Source organism: Agelaius phoeniceus, chromosome 3, assembly GCF_051311805.1.
Source record: "Agelaius phoeniceus isolate bAgePho1 chromosome 3, bAgePho1.hap1, whole genome shotgun sequence".
NCBI lineage: Eukaryota > Metazoa > Chordata > Aves > Passeriformes > Icteridae > Agelaius > Agelaius phoeniceus.
Window position 1 is genome coordinate 112,264,186 of NC_135267.1, and position 18,473 is coordinate 112,282,658.

The 18,473-nt window shown below is 46.4% G+C and overlaps 1 protein-coding gene across 9 annotated transcripts in view; it reads left to right on the forward strand.

The window, feature by feature from the left end:
• Nucleotides 1-18,473, forward strand: part of SPTBN1 (spectrin beta, non-erythrocytic 1) — a 116,092-nt gene that overhangs the window by 59,878 nt on the left and 37,741 nt on the right. For all 9 annotated transcript variants that reach the window (XM_077176204.1, XM_077176203.1, XM_077176209.1 and 6 more), the window contains 7 exons: nt 8,959-9,110; nt 13,434-13,607; nt 14,222-14,313; nt 14,685-14,765; nt 15,467-15,582; nt 16,434-16,546; nt 17,172-17,359. In XM_077176204.1, coding sequence (XP_077032319.1) covers nt 8,959-9,110; nt 13,434-13,607; nt 14,222-14,313; nt 14,685-14,765; nt 15,467-15,582; nt 16,434-16,546; nt 17,172-17,359 — 916 coding nt within the window. The remainder of the gene's footprint in view (nt 1-8,958; nt 9,111-13,433; nt 13,608-14,221; nt 14,314-14,684; nt 14,766-15,466; nt 15,583-16,433; nt 16,547-17,171; nt 17,360-18,473) is intronic.

The following is an 18,473-nucleotide window of genomic DNA, read 5'->3' on the forward strand; positions in this document are numbered from 1 at the left end:
GAAGAGGAGTTTATTTGGTCCAGCACACCTGCTCAAGGCAGGGGCAGCTCCCATGCTTAGGGATTTGTTCTCCAGAGTCCCAGCCTTGCATCCTGGCAGATCTCCTCCCTCCAGGGTGGCATGTGCCACTGGCAGTGGTCACCCACAGTGCAGGGTATGCTCTGGAAAAGGTGGGATTCACCATGCACTTTGCTGTCCTGGGGAGTGCTGAGTGCTGATGCTCCTCTCTCTGTGAGTCATCTCTGGTTAATGTCACTTACAATTCTGTATTTCCAAACCCCTGGCTAACGAGGCTCCCAGGCTGGGCACACAGGAGCAGTAGGAATTGCAGGGCCAGTAGCTGAGAGGAGGGAGGAATGCTGAAAGGAAAAGAGAACAGCAGAAATAACAAAACCCTCCAGCTCCTTCTTCCTACCCTTGCTTTCCTTCCCACAGACAAGTGGGAATCCACTGTAAAAGCTCTCATTCTGCTGGGTTTGCTGAACATGGACAGAAATAAGATGGATCTGATGTAGGGAAGGACCTGGCATGTTCCCTGCCCAGGCCAAGCCTTTCTCTCATACTCATTCAACACTGCCAGTCTGAGAGTGGTTTGGACATGTATAGAAAAATGTTTTTGTCCCTCTCAAAAATCCCCTGGCACTTCCCTGCATTTTGCATATAATGTATTTTAAAGGAAACTGCCAAGACCCCCCAAGAGTGTGTGTGCTTGAAACAGTGCAGTGACCTCAGGTTCTCATTGTTCTTCTGTGGGAATGTTGCAGTCAGTGTCCTGGGACAGGCAGATGCTTTTTCCATGCTCCTTTTGCTGAAGGGATTTGTTTCTTACGCAGAAGGGAAAAGTGGCAACAAGCACTGACATCAAATCGGCCGTGAGGGGTTTGTGTCCTTTTGTGTAAAATGCCAATAGCACTGGGACATTTTCCATGCTGCTTTTTAAAGGAGGCCCATTTGAGCACTGCACGTCATGAGGCCAAAAAGTTACTCCTTTATTCATCTGTACTTCTGCTATTTTGCTGTAGATACGGCTTTGTAGCAACCTTCTTCAGAAAGGAGAAAGAGAGGCCCAGAGGAGGCCACCAAGATGGTCAGAGAGATGGAGCACCTCTGCTTTGGGAAAGGCTGAGACAATTGGGGTTGTTCAGCCTGAGGAAAAGAAGCTTCAGAGTGACCTGATAGTGCCTGAAGAAGGCACAAGAAAAATGGAGAGAGACTATTTACAAGAGTCTGGAGTGACAGGATAAGGAGGAATGGCTTCACACTGACAGAGAGAAGGGTTAGATGGGATATTGGGAGGAAATTCTTCCCTGTGAGGGTGGTGATGCCCTGGTACAAGTTGCCCAGAGCAGCTGTGGCTGTCCCATCCCTGGAAATGTTTAAGGCTTGATGGAGCTCTGAGCAACCTGGCCTTGTGGAAGGTGTCCTGGCCCATGGCAGAGGGGTGGAACTGGATGATATTTAAGATTCTGTGCAGCCCAAGTCTGTGTTTCTGTGATACAGTTTGGGATTCAGGCCTTGTTCCTTGTGATTATTTTGTTCAGTATTTGTGTGCAACCCAGGCTAGCTGGTGGTAGTTGAAGCAGAAGGTGTGCGTGGGCATTTCCAAGAGCAGCCCCCAGAAGTGTTAAATCATTTGAATTACCCACTGAAGGTGGTGTTTTTGTAGCTGCTTTGCATTTCATACAGAAGAACCAGCAGCTGCTGGAGTTCCTGGAGAACCAGAAGAGCAGCTGACTGGCTGTTGTTGCTGTAATGGGCCCTGTCATGGGCCACACATCCACAGAGGGAGCTGGCCATGTTGTGGCAGATGGTTACACTGCTTTGTATTCCAGGCCCCCAAAGTTAAACCAGCAGTTCACACAGCCATCACCAATGCAGGGAGAGCTGGGCACCTGCTGCTCTAAATCTCCTTAAATATGTCATCTTATCTTCTGAACTGAAACAAAAACTATAAATCAAAAGCTGAGTTCTTCCACCCGTTTAATCTGTTAAACCCAGATGACTTTTATGTTTATTTTCTGTGGGAGGCTTTACAGTAACTTTTTGGAGATGAACATAATCATTCCTGTACAAGAATTTGCATCTGGCTTGTGGAAGGTTCATTTTTGTGTTGCTGACACCAAAATGCCATAAACTGTGTGTAAAAATAAAGACCATGAAGGGACCTGCCCTTCCACACCCTGCAATGCTTGGCTGGCTCCTGGACATTGTCCTGTGCATCATGTCATTGAGGGAGGTTTAGTGCCATCAAAGAGAGAAAGCAGCAGAATTGTTTGTTCCACATGCTGCATTCTGTAGCTTTCCCTTTTTTGTTTTCCAGAGGATTTTCAGCAGTGAAAGTGGTCACATGCTGTAACATTTATTAGGGAAGGGTAGATATTTAATAGGACTTAGCAGCTGGCTGGTGCTTCCTAGTAAAAGCAAAAGGATTGCTGAACACACCCCTGATTTCTCCACAATTGTCTCCATGTAGCAGAGTCAGGAAAGCAGCAAAGATTTTGCTCCTAATGAAATCACCATCTAAACACAGCACAAACAAAATCCCTTCATTGCTTTGTCATCTTTAACATTTGCATTCAAGTTCTTGTTTAAGTCATGCTGGAGCACGTAAAAGCTTTGGTGTGATCTCACCAGTTTGGATTGGAAATCACTCCACAGATTACTTAGTGCCATAAAATAACCATTAACAAATGCATCTATTTGCATGAGAATGATCAGCTGCTCCACTCCTATTCCTCCATGGTAAACTGACAGCAAGATTAAAGTGAAGGAGATGCATTTTTCTAAGCACTGGACCCATGTTCTCTGTGTGTCATGTGTAAATTTGACTTCCTGCAGGTTTTGTTTTAGTTCTTTCCTTGTTCCTGCATGTGTGTACTATGGACTTGTGTTTTCTACATTGAGCTCTGTTTTGTCCATTTTTATCAATCCAAATTTTCAGTCTTAACCTGTCATCTGCAGCTGGGGAAAAGCAGCATCCACTGCTCAGTTTATTCCTATAGGACACCTGAATATTAAAAGAAACTTGAATGTTGGGAGAAAATTTCCTTTCCTCTTACTGATAGCTAATAGTGATCTTTCCTCCTTCCTTCATTTTCTTCCCCATAGGTCAATTCCAATGTATTTCCATTTAGACTGTCTGTGCCTGGCTGTGCATGCTTGTGCATTGTTCTCTGGGCTTCCTGATGCCCAAGGATGAATACAGCATGTGTGGGACCATGTGGAAAGGCCATCATTTCGGGAGTGTTTACCCAAACCAGATGTTTCTCTCCTCAGCTGATCCTCAGTGGATGCACTGAGGTGCATTTTACCCTCTGGGCTATATTTAGTGCTGCATCAGTTCAGTGCTTTGCATAGCTACACACCCCACAAGCTGCAGTCCCCCAGGGGTCTCACCCCAGGGTGGGGTCCTGCTGGGCTGTGAGGAGCACACAAACCCAGCCTCAGCCTCCTTGCCCAGCCTGAGGCACAGCCCAGGGCTGCTGGCAGTCCCCAGCTGTCCCTGAGCACACAGCCCTGGGTTTGGACAGGAGCAGGAGCCACCAGCTCTGTTTGTCAAGGTGCTGCTGCAGTGGTGACCAAAGGAGCTGTGTCAGAGCTGCTGAGGGCTCTGCCTGCCTCAGGCCAGGCTGTTCCACTCAAGCCTGCCTGGAATGTCAGAGCTGGGCCATGTCACAGCTATTTCATGTTGCCTTACTCCAGCAAACAGTGAAGGTTATCACAGCACATCTGTTTGTGTTGTTTACTGATAAAATCTTATTTGATCACCACATTCTGGTCCCAGTAGCTGATCTGCCCTTCTCTCACAAATCTTTCTCAACTGAAAAACCTCAAAGCACAGCTGGAATTTGTGAAGCTGTGAATATTACTGGCTATTTCACTCCACATCCTTGCATCTGCGAGAAAGCATAGGGCGAATATCTTGCCTCCTGAACACCAGCAGCAATGGGAATGTTGTCCTGTGAAAGGAAAGTCTGTTTTCTCTGTGCTCTGTGAAATGAGGATATCATCTGGGAAATTCTGGGAAGCTGTGGATAGTGGATATCAGCAGAAGTGGTGTGCTTAGAACAGCACTCAGCTGATCTATGAGTCAGTGGATGTTGCAGAGCTTCATGTAGGGCACACACTGGATACTATAATAAAAAGAAATAATCATTTTAAACTGGAGAAATTACTTCCAGCATGGAAGTATAAGATGGAAACCTGCAGGAGATGGAGCTTTTGGAGTTAGGGATTAACAATCATCTGTAATTTGTTTTGCTTGAGGTATTGCAGGGATCCATGGACAGTGCCAATGCCAAGAGCAGCTGCCCTTGGGCTGGCCTCAGCAGGGAGGCTGTTGGTGCACTGATGGCTGGGCTGTCCCAGACTGCTCCTTTCAGCTCCTTTTTGTGCTCCAGTTTCACGGTTTGGGCTCCTTTGAGAGCACCCCCTTTGCTGTGTGGAGGCTTTTGCCCCTGTCCAGGGGCTGGTGAGATCTGTCACACACCCAAAGTCATTTTACCTGTGCAGGGCTGACAGCAGCATGGCCTGAACAGATTTACCCCTCCATGTGAAAGGGATTCAAGGTCAGAGTGCTGGAAATGTGTTTTGACCGGTATGGAAGCGATCAGGGTGTCTGGTTTGAGCAGGCAGGTAAGAGGTAACCCCTGCCATGGCTGTGGTCAGAGCTGCTGCACACAGGGGCCCTGGGGCCCACAAGGACTGCTGGCATGTGGGAGCACCCAGGGTCACGGGGCCCAGGCTGCTCTCAGCCAGCTCCTGTAGCCCTGCCTTTCCCAGGGCAGTTACTCAAACAAATTCACCATTATTCTGGCACAGCCCTATTGAGTGTGTGACAGAGGGGGTGCTGTATGTGACCCCCCTCTCACTGTCCCGCACTGGGGACTCAGTAACTGAGCTCTGGGCTTTCAGAAAGTGGCTGCATTTTTGTCAGATTTTTTCTCATCAAATTAGTGGAGGAAGAATGGTCTCCCCTCAAGCGAGGAAGGGGTTAGATGCCTGTTTGTGATCCTGTCCAGCTCAGTTTATGCTTTCAGTGTACCAGCTCTGGTTTATTTACTGAACTCCTAAACAAAGTCAGTCCTTGATGCATCACAATCACAGTGCTGGAGTTTGCAAGCCCCTGTCTGGTGGTGGCATTGTCTTGGGGCCTTCCGCATAAAGGAAATTTCCTTCCCAGTGTTGCTCCAAGATAAGTTGGATTCTCTATTATTGATACTGCTCGGAGAGCGGCTTCCGTTTTCCTGCTCTGCATGTTTTGCATGTTGCTCATTTCTCTTTACCCTTGGGAAATAAATGTTTTCACAAGCTGTAGGACACTTGGAGCTCCACCCATATCCTTTCATTTTAATTAATCTTCAAAATCCATAACTGTGTTTTTGAAAATATGAAGGATATTTGTCAAAACCATCACATGAGGTTTGTAAATAGCACTCAAGACCCATGGCTGATGTTAAATCCCTGGAGTCACCATTCATGGATGCACCTGGCCCTTACTGTGGAGAGTTTTGCACATTAAGAGAGTCACAGTTGTGTTGTTTGCTGAACCAAATTGTCAGGGCTCTAAGCACCACATTTCTGTACCTATCTTTCTTTATTTGAAACATACAATCAAAATTCCTTGGTTTTAATTCTGTGTGTGTTTTAACCTGAAACCTGAGAGCAGAAAAATAGTTTATCAGTTAGAAGGGCTGATAAAAGCATTGCAAAAACCTGCTGTCATTGTGAAACACCATGTAGAAATAATCAGGAGAGGTTTTAACATGACCAACCCCAGTCACACCAATTTCCAAATGGGCTTGGTTTGCTTTCCCACGTTGTGGGAGTGCAAGAGGAGTGAAGTGATGCGGGGTAAGAAGGGCTGTGCCTTCTCCCTCCAGGGGCTTCTCTGGCTGAGAGTGTCAGTGGAGAATTAGAGCTGTGCTCTGCCTGTGCCAAGAGCAGGATAAAGCCTGGCCTTCCTGGGTGACTGCCCCATTAGGAGCCTGAAAGAGCTGCTGTGTCTCTCCAGTGGCATTTTTCTGACATAAGTTGCTGGTTGTCCCCAAAAGTTGGCAGTGGCATGTGGGGCCTGGCCCTTGTGTGGTGCCACAGGGTTTTTCCATGGGGCTGCACCCAGACAATCGGGGATGTCCCTGCTTGCTGTAAATCAGAGCAGAGATGGAAAGAAAGTGAAAAGCCATGAATGGCTCCAGCACTGAAGCTGCTGGAGCTCATGTGAAAAGCTGAGTGTAGGCTCAGCACGAGGAGCTAGCGCTGGTCCCAGCAGAGACTCTCACACTATTTTGCAGTGGTGGAGGCCGCAGGGAGGAGGAGGCCGGTTCCACAGAGGATGGGTGGGGATCAGGTGAGAGGAGCTCAGGCAGGAGCGGGCTGGGGCGGGGAAGAGAAACCGAGCGGCCCCGCTCGCTGTAAACAGGAAACCGGGGCCGCCCAGAGCAAGGCTGAGGAAACGGGAAGGCAGAAGGGGAGAGGCAGCAACTGGCTTTGAACTCTAGAGTAAAGAAAACACTCCTAAGGGCACCACCATCAGCGCTCCAGCCAGGCTGGACTCCCATCCTCTTCCTCCCTGATAGTTCACTGTGCTTCAGGATGCTGAGGTAACACTCAAGACAAGAAGTCAGTCAAACTTTCTCGGGGCTTTTTGCCCGAGTCGCCACTGCCTGAAAAATGCACTTTGTCCTCCTTTGGGGCCACTGAAAGTGCTGGGGTGGAAAAGCTTTTTGGGAAGGTGGCTTCAGAGCCACATGGACACTGTCCCAGGAGGGACCTGTCTCCCCTGTCCTGGAAGGGCTGCTCACTCTGTTGGCTTCCTTGACTTGCTTTCAACACCAGAAGATCTCAAGCTGGTGTCAGTTAATACCATGGCTCCAAAGGTTTCACAACATGACTTGATGTGTCACTGCATTTCCCACAGCGTGTCTTTCATCTGCTCAAAATTAGGCCCTGACTCTTCAGCTCCTTTTACTAAAGCCACATGGACATTCTTTTCCCATTCTTTACTTCACTGTGGCCCCAAATTGGGAGAATTATTGATAATCTTCATTTTTGACCCAATATTTTTTAATGGTTGGCTTTAAGATGGTATTTGATAGCTCTTTTTGTTTTACATGATATTTCTATATCCAACTCTATTTTCATGGTCCTGTACATTGGCATTTCTCTTTGGAATGAATGTAAGCACAGCACAGGGATCACTGAATGTTGTGCTTCTGTGTAGAGACTACAGTGATTAAATAAACAAACTTGCTGAGCTGTTCTGGGGCTTGTACGAGTGGTGAGAGGAGACAATTTCTGATGGAATTTTCTTTAAAAATCACCAACTATTGCAAGGTTTCTCTTCTGTGACTCATTTCAAAAAAATACTTCAAGTAAAGGCATGGATTACTAGACAAGCAGATACAGCATTCCCAGGCACTTGCTATAAATAGTTCATAAAAAATATATTTAAAGCTAGTAGACACTAGCTGCAGTTCCTGCTGATCTCCTGTTCTCTTCCTCCATCACAGGGATCCTCTGCTGCATACAGAGTAAGGGCAAACACAAAAATGCAAACTGTCAGTTCACCCAAAGCACATTGTTTTGTCACTAACCCCAGCTTTGACATTTTTCCAAGCCACATTTGTAATTTCACACCTTGACAGGTAGGTAAAAGCTGTTAAAAACGGGGCAGTTTCAGGGCACTAGATTTGGTCACATCTAACCACATGGGTAAGAAGAACAAGTTCAGAAATAAGTGGGAGGAACTGAAATCTTAGGGTGGGGATTGTGCAGTTGTGCAAACCACCACTCAGTGCAGGTCTGCTCTCCCTCCCACTCACCCCCATTCTGTTATCTGATTTCTCTTCTTACTGTCCTTTCTTATTTCACTTGGTCCCCAGCTTTCTGTCCTCTTCACCCTCAGCATCTTTGTCATCCCACATCACCATGATCAGATTTTTGCTGCTGTCCCCAAGGTCCTGGGGGCAGTGACTGGTTATGAATGTGATGGAACCATGCCAGGAAGGGAGCACATCCTTCCTTTGGGAGGACAGCAGCCACCAAACCCCTGGGCAGCCACATCTGGAATGTTCTCCATGTTTTAAGCAACATTCTTGGAGCTTTCAGAGCTGGGGTGCTGCAGTTTAGGATTAATCTGTCCTCATGTCCTGTTCTGTACATGCCAACATCTTCACAGAGGAACCCTGTCTGCCTGGGAAAGCAGAGCTTCCATTCATCTGTCTAACTGTGGCTTCCAGAGGCCGAGTCAGAGCACCTGTGTTTTGACAAATTTGGTCTGTAGTATTTCCCAGCTCATTGAAATGACTTTTGGCTAACAAGGCTTCGTCCAAAGCCCTTGGCAGAAGCATGTAACCACAGAGATGTATAATGTTTTCTGTCTGAGAGCTCTGGGCTTGGCAGATAGGAGCTGGGTAGGAGTTTGTGAATTAATGTGGACTGCAGTGAGGCTGTGCAGTAAGAGAGCTCTCATAGCCAATCTTCCTCTATAAACTGTTGTGAAAGACTCTGGGAAGGGAAGGTGGAAAGAATCTATTTTTCTATGGCTTGATATAAATGCTTGTCTACCTCAGGCATGCAGTTATGGAAAAATTCATGTTGACATTGTGTAAAAACAGTTACAAATGTTGAATCTGCAAATAAATATTGCCATGAGAAGGGAAAAAAGTCAGTGGGAAGCTTTGGTCTCTGCTCTCTATCATATTTGTCTTAATCCAAAAGGACTGGTGGTATTTTGGGGGATCTGTTACAGATCTGTGTGTTTTCCAGAGCAGGTGAACTCAGCAGGTGAAGAATGGTGGATTTTCAATGAAAAGTCCTAATTTCATCAATGATTCTCCCAAAAAAACAAGCCATACCTTTGATTTAATCTTAAAGGATCGAGCATCCCTTTTTTTTTTCACATAGAAACACGAGCTGTGATTTATTTTGAGTAACATTCTGTTGCTCCCCCCACAGATGAACGTGAGGCAGTTCAGAAGAAGACCTTCACCAAGTGGGTGAATTCCCACTTGGCTCGTGTGTCCTGCCGGATTACAGACCTGTACACTGACCTTCGAGATGGGAGGATGCTCATCAAACTCCTGGAGGTGCTTTCAGGAGAGAGACTTGTAAGTGCTTATCAGTATCCACTGGGGGGGGGATTGGGTTGGGTTTGGGTGGGATTTTGTGAATCCTTGTCTCAACTGCAGTATAGGAATTCTGGGTGCTGAGGGTTCAGCACTGAAAATGTCTTTTTATATATAAAAGAAAAAAAAAAGAGCTCTATTGCTTCAGCTGGATCCAGACACCACTAAAATGCATTCCTGGTGGCTTCAGTGGAAATCAAAGGAAGTCTTCTTCAAAGGTTCCTTGCTGGTAACATGCTGAGTGCTTCCAGCAGCGTGTTCCCTGCTCCCAAATCTGACAGGCACAGAGTACAAAATGTTCCTGAGCCCCTTAGATCCCTTGGTGGTGGTGAGTTAGATGTGCTGGGACACCTGGGCCCTGTGGGCAGTGGCCCATTTCTCTGCTAACAAACCCTGCAGTGGTGCAGGTGTGCAGGCCTGGCCCATCCCTGCTCCCTTCCCAGAGCATGCCGGGGCTGTGCAGGACGACAACTGGAGAGGGCCACATCACCCTGGGAGCAGCTGGAGGTGTGTTCATTACACCCCACTGCTGAGGAATGTCCCTGAGTGCACTTGATTTCACTCAGATAAATAAGGTTTGGGCTTTTTTTGGTAAGGGGAATATCTAAAATCAATATAAATAAATGGATCAGATTCTTTCTTTGGGTGTGCTAAGCACCCCCTTGGTACCAGCACAAGGAGTGGTGAGTGAGAAAGTCCCTGCAGTGGAAAATGCTGCTGCACAAGAGGAGAATTGGGTGCCAGGAAATGGCTGGGTATCAGCTTCTCCTTCGGTTCCTTAAATGATGGCGATGCTCTTAACTGCCTAATTTGGAGAAATCTTTTCAAAGAAATACCAGTCTTTAGCTAAGACCCAAGGCTGCAGGGGGCTGGGTAATCACTTGTCATCAAGCTCTCCTATTAGTGGAGCTCTGTGGCTTAAGACTCTGGTTAATGAGTGGAACATATGGCCCAGTGTAGTGTGTGTAGTGTGTATGTGGGGAGGCAGGAGAGGAGATGCCTGAGTGCAGCTGGGAGGGCGAGGGAGCTGGGATGTGCACACAAGTGCCTCTGTGGATGGGGTAACAAATCCTGGTGTTCACCAGCTGCAGTTTGCTCTGAGCCCCTCTCTGTCTCTGCCAGACTGCTCACCTCAGCCACGTGTTGGGTTTGATGTGCTCACTGCAGGTGGCAGGTATTCCTCACACAGGGATAGTTGAGACCAGCATGCCCCATTATTTGAGGGCTGGGACACCAACTGTGTCAGCTCTGGTTAAATCTGCCTGTCTGCCTGTCAAGATTTGACTTTCAGCAGCAAATAGGAAGCTCAGAGCAGTCCCATGACTGTGGTTGCACTGCTCATTTCCATATTTCACTCCAGGTTTTGGAAAATGCAAACAGGGCTGGGGCAGCTATGGGGTGGGGAGAGGACAGGAGCCTCCTGGAGCTGCACTTGCATCATTGTGTCTGGCACTGGCAGCTGTCTGCACCAGCACACATTCTTTTTGTAGCTTCCTTATCTGAGGCTGGAGGACAGCAGGCTCTGTTTGAACAGTGCATTCCACCACACCTTCTTCTGCAAACAAGAGTAAACGCAATGCACTAAACCTTGAGACAATTACACACACCAAAAGTATTCCAGGAGAATCTTACACACACCAAAAATATTCCAGGAGGACTGCCATGCTGATGTTCCTCAGGTTTTGGAATTTATTTTAGTCAACATTAGGTAGGTTCTGACATCTCCATGGCACCCCAGAGAAATTTGAAGGCATATCAGGCAGAAGGCTTAAAATCAAGACAGGAAACATCAAATGGTAAGAAAGCTGAAACTAGATAGGTGAGTATCCCATAAACATTGTGTATTTAGTGGTGCAGTGGAACAAACAGAAGTTGTTTCCTCTCTTTTGAACCTGAGATTCAGATTCTGGAGCCTGTGGAGCAGAGTCCAGGATTTTGGATGCCAGTCAGGGAAGCAGGACTGCTCTTTGCCCTCTCACTTTGATTGCACAAGCCCTGCATTTTCCAAAACTTACTGTGATTTTTGTTGGTGAAAACCCACAGTCCTTGGAGGTGTGTTGGAGAAACTCAGAATGAGAGCAACCAATAATGGCAAGACCTCCATCTTCCTGACCTTGCTCAGTTTGATTCCTAATCCTAGTGTTTAGTTCAGGCCTTAGAGCATAATGTCCTCTGCACAGCAGTGTTTGGAAGGAAATTGATAGCATGCAAAGCTCTCACTGAGCACAGTGGGAAAGAATCCAGTCAGCATGAAAGGACAGTTGTAATTTGGTTTGCACACACTGTTAACCAGCTTCTCCCAAACAGAAAAATAAAGCTGGGAATTGTTTTTGCCCTAAGCTCAGTTTCTTCCCTAACCAAATCAAGGATTAGTAAATTCCTTGCAGTTCCTGGATGCTCAAAGGTCAAACCACTTAAGCACATTCTCTGTGGTGAATTCTGTCATTTTCACTTGGAAAAGAGGAAGGGTTTTGATGTAGAACCAGTTTTCCTGTAACATGTATGTGAAGACTCTGGGTTTGGTACTTGCTTTCCTTCCATTCAGTGTCTGGATCTGTGTTAGCCCAAGAAATGTGCAAGGTATGTCTCACTATGCCTCATCCTGAGGCTATGCAGGGGAGTGTGGCAAGCACAGCCACACCTTGCACAAACCAGACTCAGACGCCTCTTCCTCTACATAAAGCATCTCTGGTGAATGGTTTTGGCTCTGTAACCATGGCACTGGAGCTTCTGAGAGCACAGAAAGAGCTTTCTGAATCCTTTCCTGCTCGGTAGTTTGAGACATAAAGGTGGTGCAGGTGCTGCTTCAGGCAGTGGGAAGGGCTGTGTTAAGGCAGAGGGGACAGGCTGGGGTCTGCCACTGCTGCTGAGAAATGGCCACAGTCACAGTCATTGCTGAGCCTTGGGAACATCCTTGTGCAGGTGAGCAGGCCTGGGAAGCTGCTCCAGGGCTCCAGGTGTGGCTATGGGCTGAGAGGAGCTGTGGGCCAGAGCTGGGGGTGCAGCCAGGCCTCCGCCTTCCCTCCTGCCCCAGAACTGCCTCCTCCCCGGGTTTTGTTTTGCAAGGCTCAGCCAAGCCTTAGGTCCAGCTTTCTACACCCCTAATGATTGATGGTGCCAGCTAAAGGCTGATCCCAGATTGTCCCTGCTGAGGAATCTCTGGGAGGCTTCAGCCAACCATGCAGCTCTCTCCTGCCTCTTCTGCTCCAGCTGTGGCTCTTTGCATTGGCAGCAATTTGGGATGGATGAGGTGTGCACAGGCTGCAATTTGGGCCTCTTTGGAGGGCCTTTATACTCCAAAGCAGAGGGAGTCCCCTGGAAATTCTCCTCCTTGCTGTGAGCTGTGGGTTGATCCTGCATCATTCCCCAGCCTCGGGAGGAGAACAGACCCAGGCTGACAAAGGCTGAAGCCTGTGGCCTCAGGGTTTGTGTGTCCCAAAGGGCTTCTTCCTGCATGGCTTCCCTCTCCACCATCCCCTGTGGCACACGCTGTGTCTCCAGGGACAGTACCATGGCACTGGCTGGAACTCTTCACCTTGAATGCAGGCTGGGGCAAGGATATTGCCTGAGCTATTTCCATGGCCACTTAATTACATTCACTGCAGAAAACAAGGAAATTATGGCAATTAGTTGTTTGGCTGAGTACCTTTGGTGACATCCCAGTGCACACTGAATAGGCTATTCAGCTGTAATCCTCATCTGCACAACAAAGTTCCCTTAATTCTATTCAGTTTTACAGCAGAATTCTGCATGCTGATAACACATTCATTGCATTTTTGCAGTTGCACTGGGCCTTCATATCACTGCGTTATGTTGGTGTAGCTGATTTTTTTAATTAGTGTTTTTTTCCTATGAAGAAAAATTTCTAATCAATCTCTGTTACATTCTTACTCTTTATCCGATTTACTGACCAAAGAAAAGCAATGCCACTTCCTTCTGGAGGAGATTTACTGGCTAGCTCACAGCTCAAATCTGAGCTTGTGAGTGAATATCCTGGAGAGGAAACATGAGGGAAATAAGCAGGAAAAATCCTTTGAAAGGCAAATGAAATTGGGGCCATGTGTCTAGCTGAGGTCCAGGATATCGGTTTTTCCACCATGGGTTTGGCACCTGCTTCCATTATCCTGGTGAAAATGGGCTGGAAGATGCAAGGACTGGGTTTGTCCCTGGAATTTGAGGAACAAATGCAGCGTTGCTGCCTGGGAGTGGTGATGCCCCAGCCAGGACTGAGGAGTTTACAAGCTCTGATTTTTCCCCCTCCCATCTACAGTAATAAATGTTTTTATTCTTCCTTTTTCCTTCTAGCCTAAACCAACTAAAGGAAGGATGCGCATCCATTGCCTGGAGAATGTGGATAAAGCCCTGCAGTTCCTGAAGGAGCAGCGAGTGCACCTGGAAAACATGGGATCTCATGATATTGTGGATGGGAATCACAGGCTGACACTTGGCCTTATTTGGACCATTATCCTGAGATTCCAGGTAGAGTTGTGTGCACACACAGATACGTGGATGAGCTTTCCATGCTTGTTTGTCACATTCTTCACTGTGATTTTAGGAGCAGAGGGCTCCCAGGTGCTCCCATCTGATGGGAGGGAGAAGTGCTTGGGAACCTGTCAGGATGAATCAGTGTCTGTAGTGCTGTTGACCTGTGGTGGGAGTTTCCTGTGGGGAAATTCATATAGCTTTCTTTTTAAATCACTAATAAATGTGAAGCTCCAGTCTCCACACAAGATCCAGGAGGAAATGCTGCCCTGAGCTGCTTTCCATCTCCATGCTGGTTATCCATAACCTTGCCACTGATATGGATTAAGGGTGCCCACAGGAATTATTTTAGTGTCCCAGCTAAGGCTTGAGATTTCTTGTTTTCCAGCAAGTTCCAGATTGGTCTTTGCCCTCAGTTAAAAAAGGCTGGAAAGTCCTTTTGCAGAAAGAATAATACATGCATATAATAAATATATAACTCATAATAAATAACATAGTAATAAACATTTAATAGCATTAATTTTGGTGTTCCCCAGCCTTCCTTTAACCTTTTTCCAAAAAGGCAATATGTTTTCTCAGAGAAATATTGAAATCTTCTATGTTACTTTTAGATCCAAGATATCAGTGTTGAAACTGAGGACAACAAAGAGAAGAAATCTGCTAAAGATGCTTTGCTTTTGTGGTGCCAGATGAAAACAGCTGGGTGAGTGTGGAATAAGTCATTATCTCTAAAGCTCTTACAGCAATTTGAGTTTTTGTTGAAACAATTTTAAATGGGCAAACATATCTCTTCTTAAGTGGATTTAGAGAGACAGAATTCAAGACAAATGAATTGATGTTTACAAGTCAGAAAAGTCTGAATTTATGATGTTGATTCTGGGTGATAAACACACCAATCTGATAATCCATGAATATATATAGTGATATGCTGACTCTTTTTCTCCCTATTCTGAAGAAATAATGACACTTTCAAGACAAACTTAATGTCTCCCTGCTCTGGCTTTGGTGCCAGAGTGTGCAGAGCTGCACTGGGGGTGCTGTACTGAATGCTCTCTCCTTGTTTTTGTTCTGCAGGTACCCCAATGTCAATATCCACAACTTTACAACAAGCTGGAGGGATGGGATGGCTTTCAATGCACTGATCCATAAGCACAGGTACGTGTGGCTCAGTGTCTGCCCTGGTTTTGCAGCCACCTTGCAGCTTGATTTTAAAAATCTGTGAAGAGCAGGAAGTTGAGTAGTTGCTGAGAGTTTTAGAGCAACTTGCCTTGATTTGAGCTTTACAGCTCATTGTGAGCTCAGCTGGGCAGCAGCTTCTCACACCACAAGTCAAAACAGGCTGTGTTTGGTTTCAAGGGCATAAATTACACCTGTGATTATTTGGGTTTGGTTTGGGTCTTGTACCTCAGTGAGTAACCCATGCTCAGGTCTGGAACTGGGGGGCAGGAGTGGGGAAGCACACCCAGAGCAGCCTGGAGGGAAAAGAAATCCCTGCCCAAGGGTGGCCAGATGTGGTGCCAGGCTGCCATGGCTGGGGATGCTGCTCATGGCAAGCTCAGGTGGAGCTAATCCAGATGGATTGCATGCTTCCATGGGCATGAGGAGAGACTCATGACCACAGCTTTGTTCTTCTCTTCTCCAGGGTCACCTTCCCTCCTGTTAAGCCCCTCCTCTTTTTCCCATGGCCAGGTCCTGCTGTGCCATGTGCTGGGCATTGCTTCATTCCTTTAACACTGCTGGGAAATGCACAGGGCATGAAACCTTGGCTGGGTTTTCTAAGGGTTGGAGATTTTAGTTCATTTGAGGGTGGCTGCACTGTGCTTTGGGAAATCTAAAGAATTTTCCATCCTGTCTAGGCCTGATCTGATTGATTTTGACAAGCTGAAGAAATCAAATGCACACTACAATCTGCAGAATGCTTTTAACCTTGCAGAGCAGCACCTTGGTCTTACCAAGCTCCTGGACCCTGAGGGTAAGAATTCCAGCAGTTTCAGCACTTAAGGGCTCTGTCCTCCCCCCCCCCCCCCCCCCCCCCCCATGTCAGAGCACATCTCTGTGACAGCTTTTTGTGAGCAGCTGGATGCTGCTGACTCACCTGGTGATACAGGCAGAGAGGGAGGGAGGGAGAGAGTGTGAAATTTCTCCAGCAGCAAACTGAGCAGCAGTAGCACAAGAGCCCTTAATCCTGTGTTTATTTACTGCCATCTGACAAGTTTGTTGGCCTGGCCATGTGTCCATAAAGTCATTCCAGTCAGAGGTTTCTTTCTGAGAAGGAAGAGAAACAGAGGAGCAGAGTGCCTGTGCTTCTGTGGGAATGTGTGTGCTCCCAGTGCTGGGGCAAGAGCCTTTTGTGTCACAGGGCAGGAGTGATGTGTTTGGGCAAGTTTCTTCTTGCTTATGTTCCAGTGCCTCAGAATTGCTGAGAAATATTTTGTTTTCCACCTGTATCTCTCAGATTCACCTGGACAGGCATAATTTTGAATTCCTCTCTCCAAATGCTGACACAGCACTGAAGTTGTCAATTAACAGTAGTTCTGTCAACTCACACACACCACAGGAGTTATTTGGCTGTTCAGAAGCTGTGGCAAAGTCTGGAACTTGACTGTAAAGCCCAAAGGCCCCAAGCTTTAGCCCCAGTCCACACTACTGCCAGAACCAATGCAAAGCTGCTCAATTCACTTTTTATTAGGAAAACAACCTTAGGGGCTGAACTGCCACTGAACCCATCTCTGACTCCCAAATGTATCCTTGGTGCACTCTGAGCTCTGTTGGTGTAAGCCCTGCAGCCTCAGCATGCTGAGATAACTCTTGTTTGGTTTGCAGATATCAGTGTTGATCACCCTGATGAAAAGTCAATCATCACCTATGTGGTGACATATTACCACTACTTCTCCAAGATGAAAGCTTTGGCTGTCGAAGGAAAACGTATTGGAAAGGTCTGCCAGTTTAAATTATAAATTACAAATTAAATTATATCATTTACAAAGCAGGCAAAATATTTCTGATTTTCTTTTTCCTCTTGGGTGTTAATATTTAAAGAGTCCACTCTCTGGTAATTTTGATTTTTTTTTTTGCTTTTGAACATATTTTGAATGTTAAATATTCCCATGTGACTATGAGGAGTAGTTAATTTCCAGCTGCCTCACATTAGAAAACACTTGGCTGGTGTTTTATTTTTGCTTGTTCATTTTGCATCATTACTACTTTTCCTTTCTCATTAACTGCTCCTCACCCTCTGGGCCCTCTGTCTCCTCTGGAAAAGTCCCTAATTAAAAACATGTGCAGTCATTCTCTGTCCTCTGGCCACACTGCCCCAGTCCTTACAGCTGGCTGACTGAACATGAATCCTTGTGTGAGCCTCAGCTCTGCCCCCCTATTGCTGTGGGATCTTGGGAATTTAGTGCTGAAAAATGCCAAGCTCTCATTTCTCAGGGATCCCGGCAGTGAGCACTCTGATTCACAACTCAAGTCTTCCAGCAGTTTCTTTTATGTGGCTTGTTGGATTTAAATGACTGAAGAGCACTGCCCTTGTGACTCATGTGTGTTGTGCTGCTGCTGCAGGTGCTTGACAATGCCATTGAAACAGAGAAAATGATAGAAAAATACGAGTCCCTGGCTTCTGACCTGCTGGAGTGGATTGAGCAAACCATTATCATCCTCAACAATCGCAAATTCGCCAACTCCCTGGTTGGGGTGCAGCAGCAGCTGCAGGCGTTCAACACTTACCGCACAGTGGAGAAACCACCCAAGTGAGTTTAATCTCAGCTTAACACAACAGTCACTGGTCTTGTTGGCTTAGTCACTCATTGATTTTTTTAAAAAACAAACACATCTAAGTAATTTTAGTTGTGGCTTAAGAATTTATTTTCCTGAGCGAGCCCAGCTCTCCTATTCCTGGTTGGTACTCGTTGATGTTACTTGGGGCCTGTTTGCTTTGTGCTGTTCAGTGTGCAAATAATAACAACAGCAAAGAGAAAAGCGTGTCTCCCACAGGATCTGGGAGTCCTGGAAGCTGTCCCTGCCCTGGGATGCCTGTCTTATCATATGAGTGGTAATAACATACTGTGGTAGTACAGCAATGTCACCACTCGTGCTTTTAATAGCAGTGGATAATACCAAAATGCTGCTATTAAAAGATCCCTACTGCTTATCCAACATGAAGAGGAAACGTGTCTGGCTTTGTCAAACAGCTCTACTTGCTCAAACTGATACAAGCAAAACAGCGCAACTTATTTCTGGAAAGCCTCTTTTAGGATTGTGATATCAAATCTGTTTATTATTTTTGTCTAATTCGAGTTCTAATGAATAATAATCACAACCCAAAACATTACACAGGATCCAGACTTCTTCTAAAATTGCAGACTATTCCCTAATGCCCATGGAGTTTGTTTATTTCCCAGGCATACAGCACAGGGAAAACAGTGGGAAGAGTTTACTGACTGCAGAGGGCTTTAAATAAAACTTGCATTTCTTGTGCTGATGGAGTGAACTAGGACAGTGCACGTACTAGAATGAAAAAAAAGCCTTTTCCTGTCCCCCAGGGGTTTAAATCCAAACACTCAGACAGCTGACTTCTGTGAAGTTGCTTTTGCTGTCTGCCCCAACTGGCTCCAGGGGAAGTGTGGGCTATTTCCATTGCTCTCAGCTTCCACACAAGATGGAGGTGTTTATGTGAATGCACCATTCACCATGTCAGCATTTTAAACAAGTGCTTTATTATAGTTTATTGTAGTCAACTATGCTCAATATTTTATAGAAGTGCTTCCCTGTAAGGGTGGTGAGGCCCTGGCACAGGTTGCCCAGAAAAACTGTGGCTGCCCCTTCCCTGGAAGTGTTCCAGACCAGGTGGGATAGTGGAAGGTG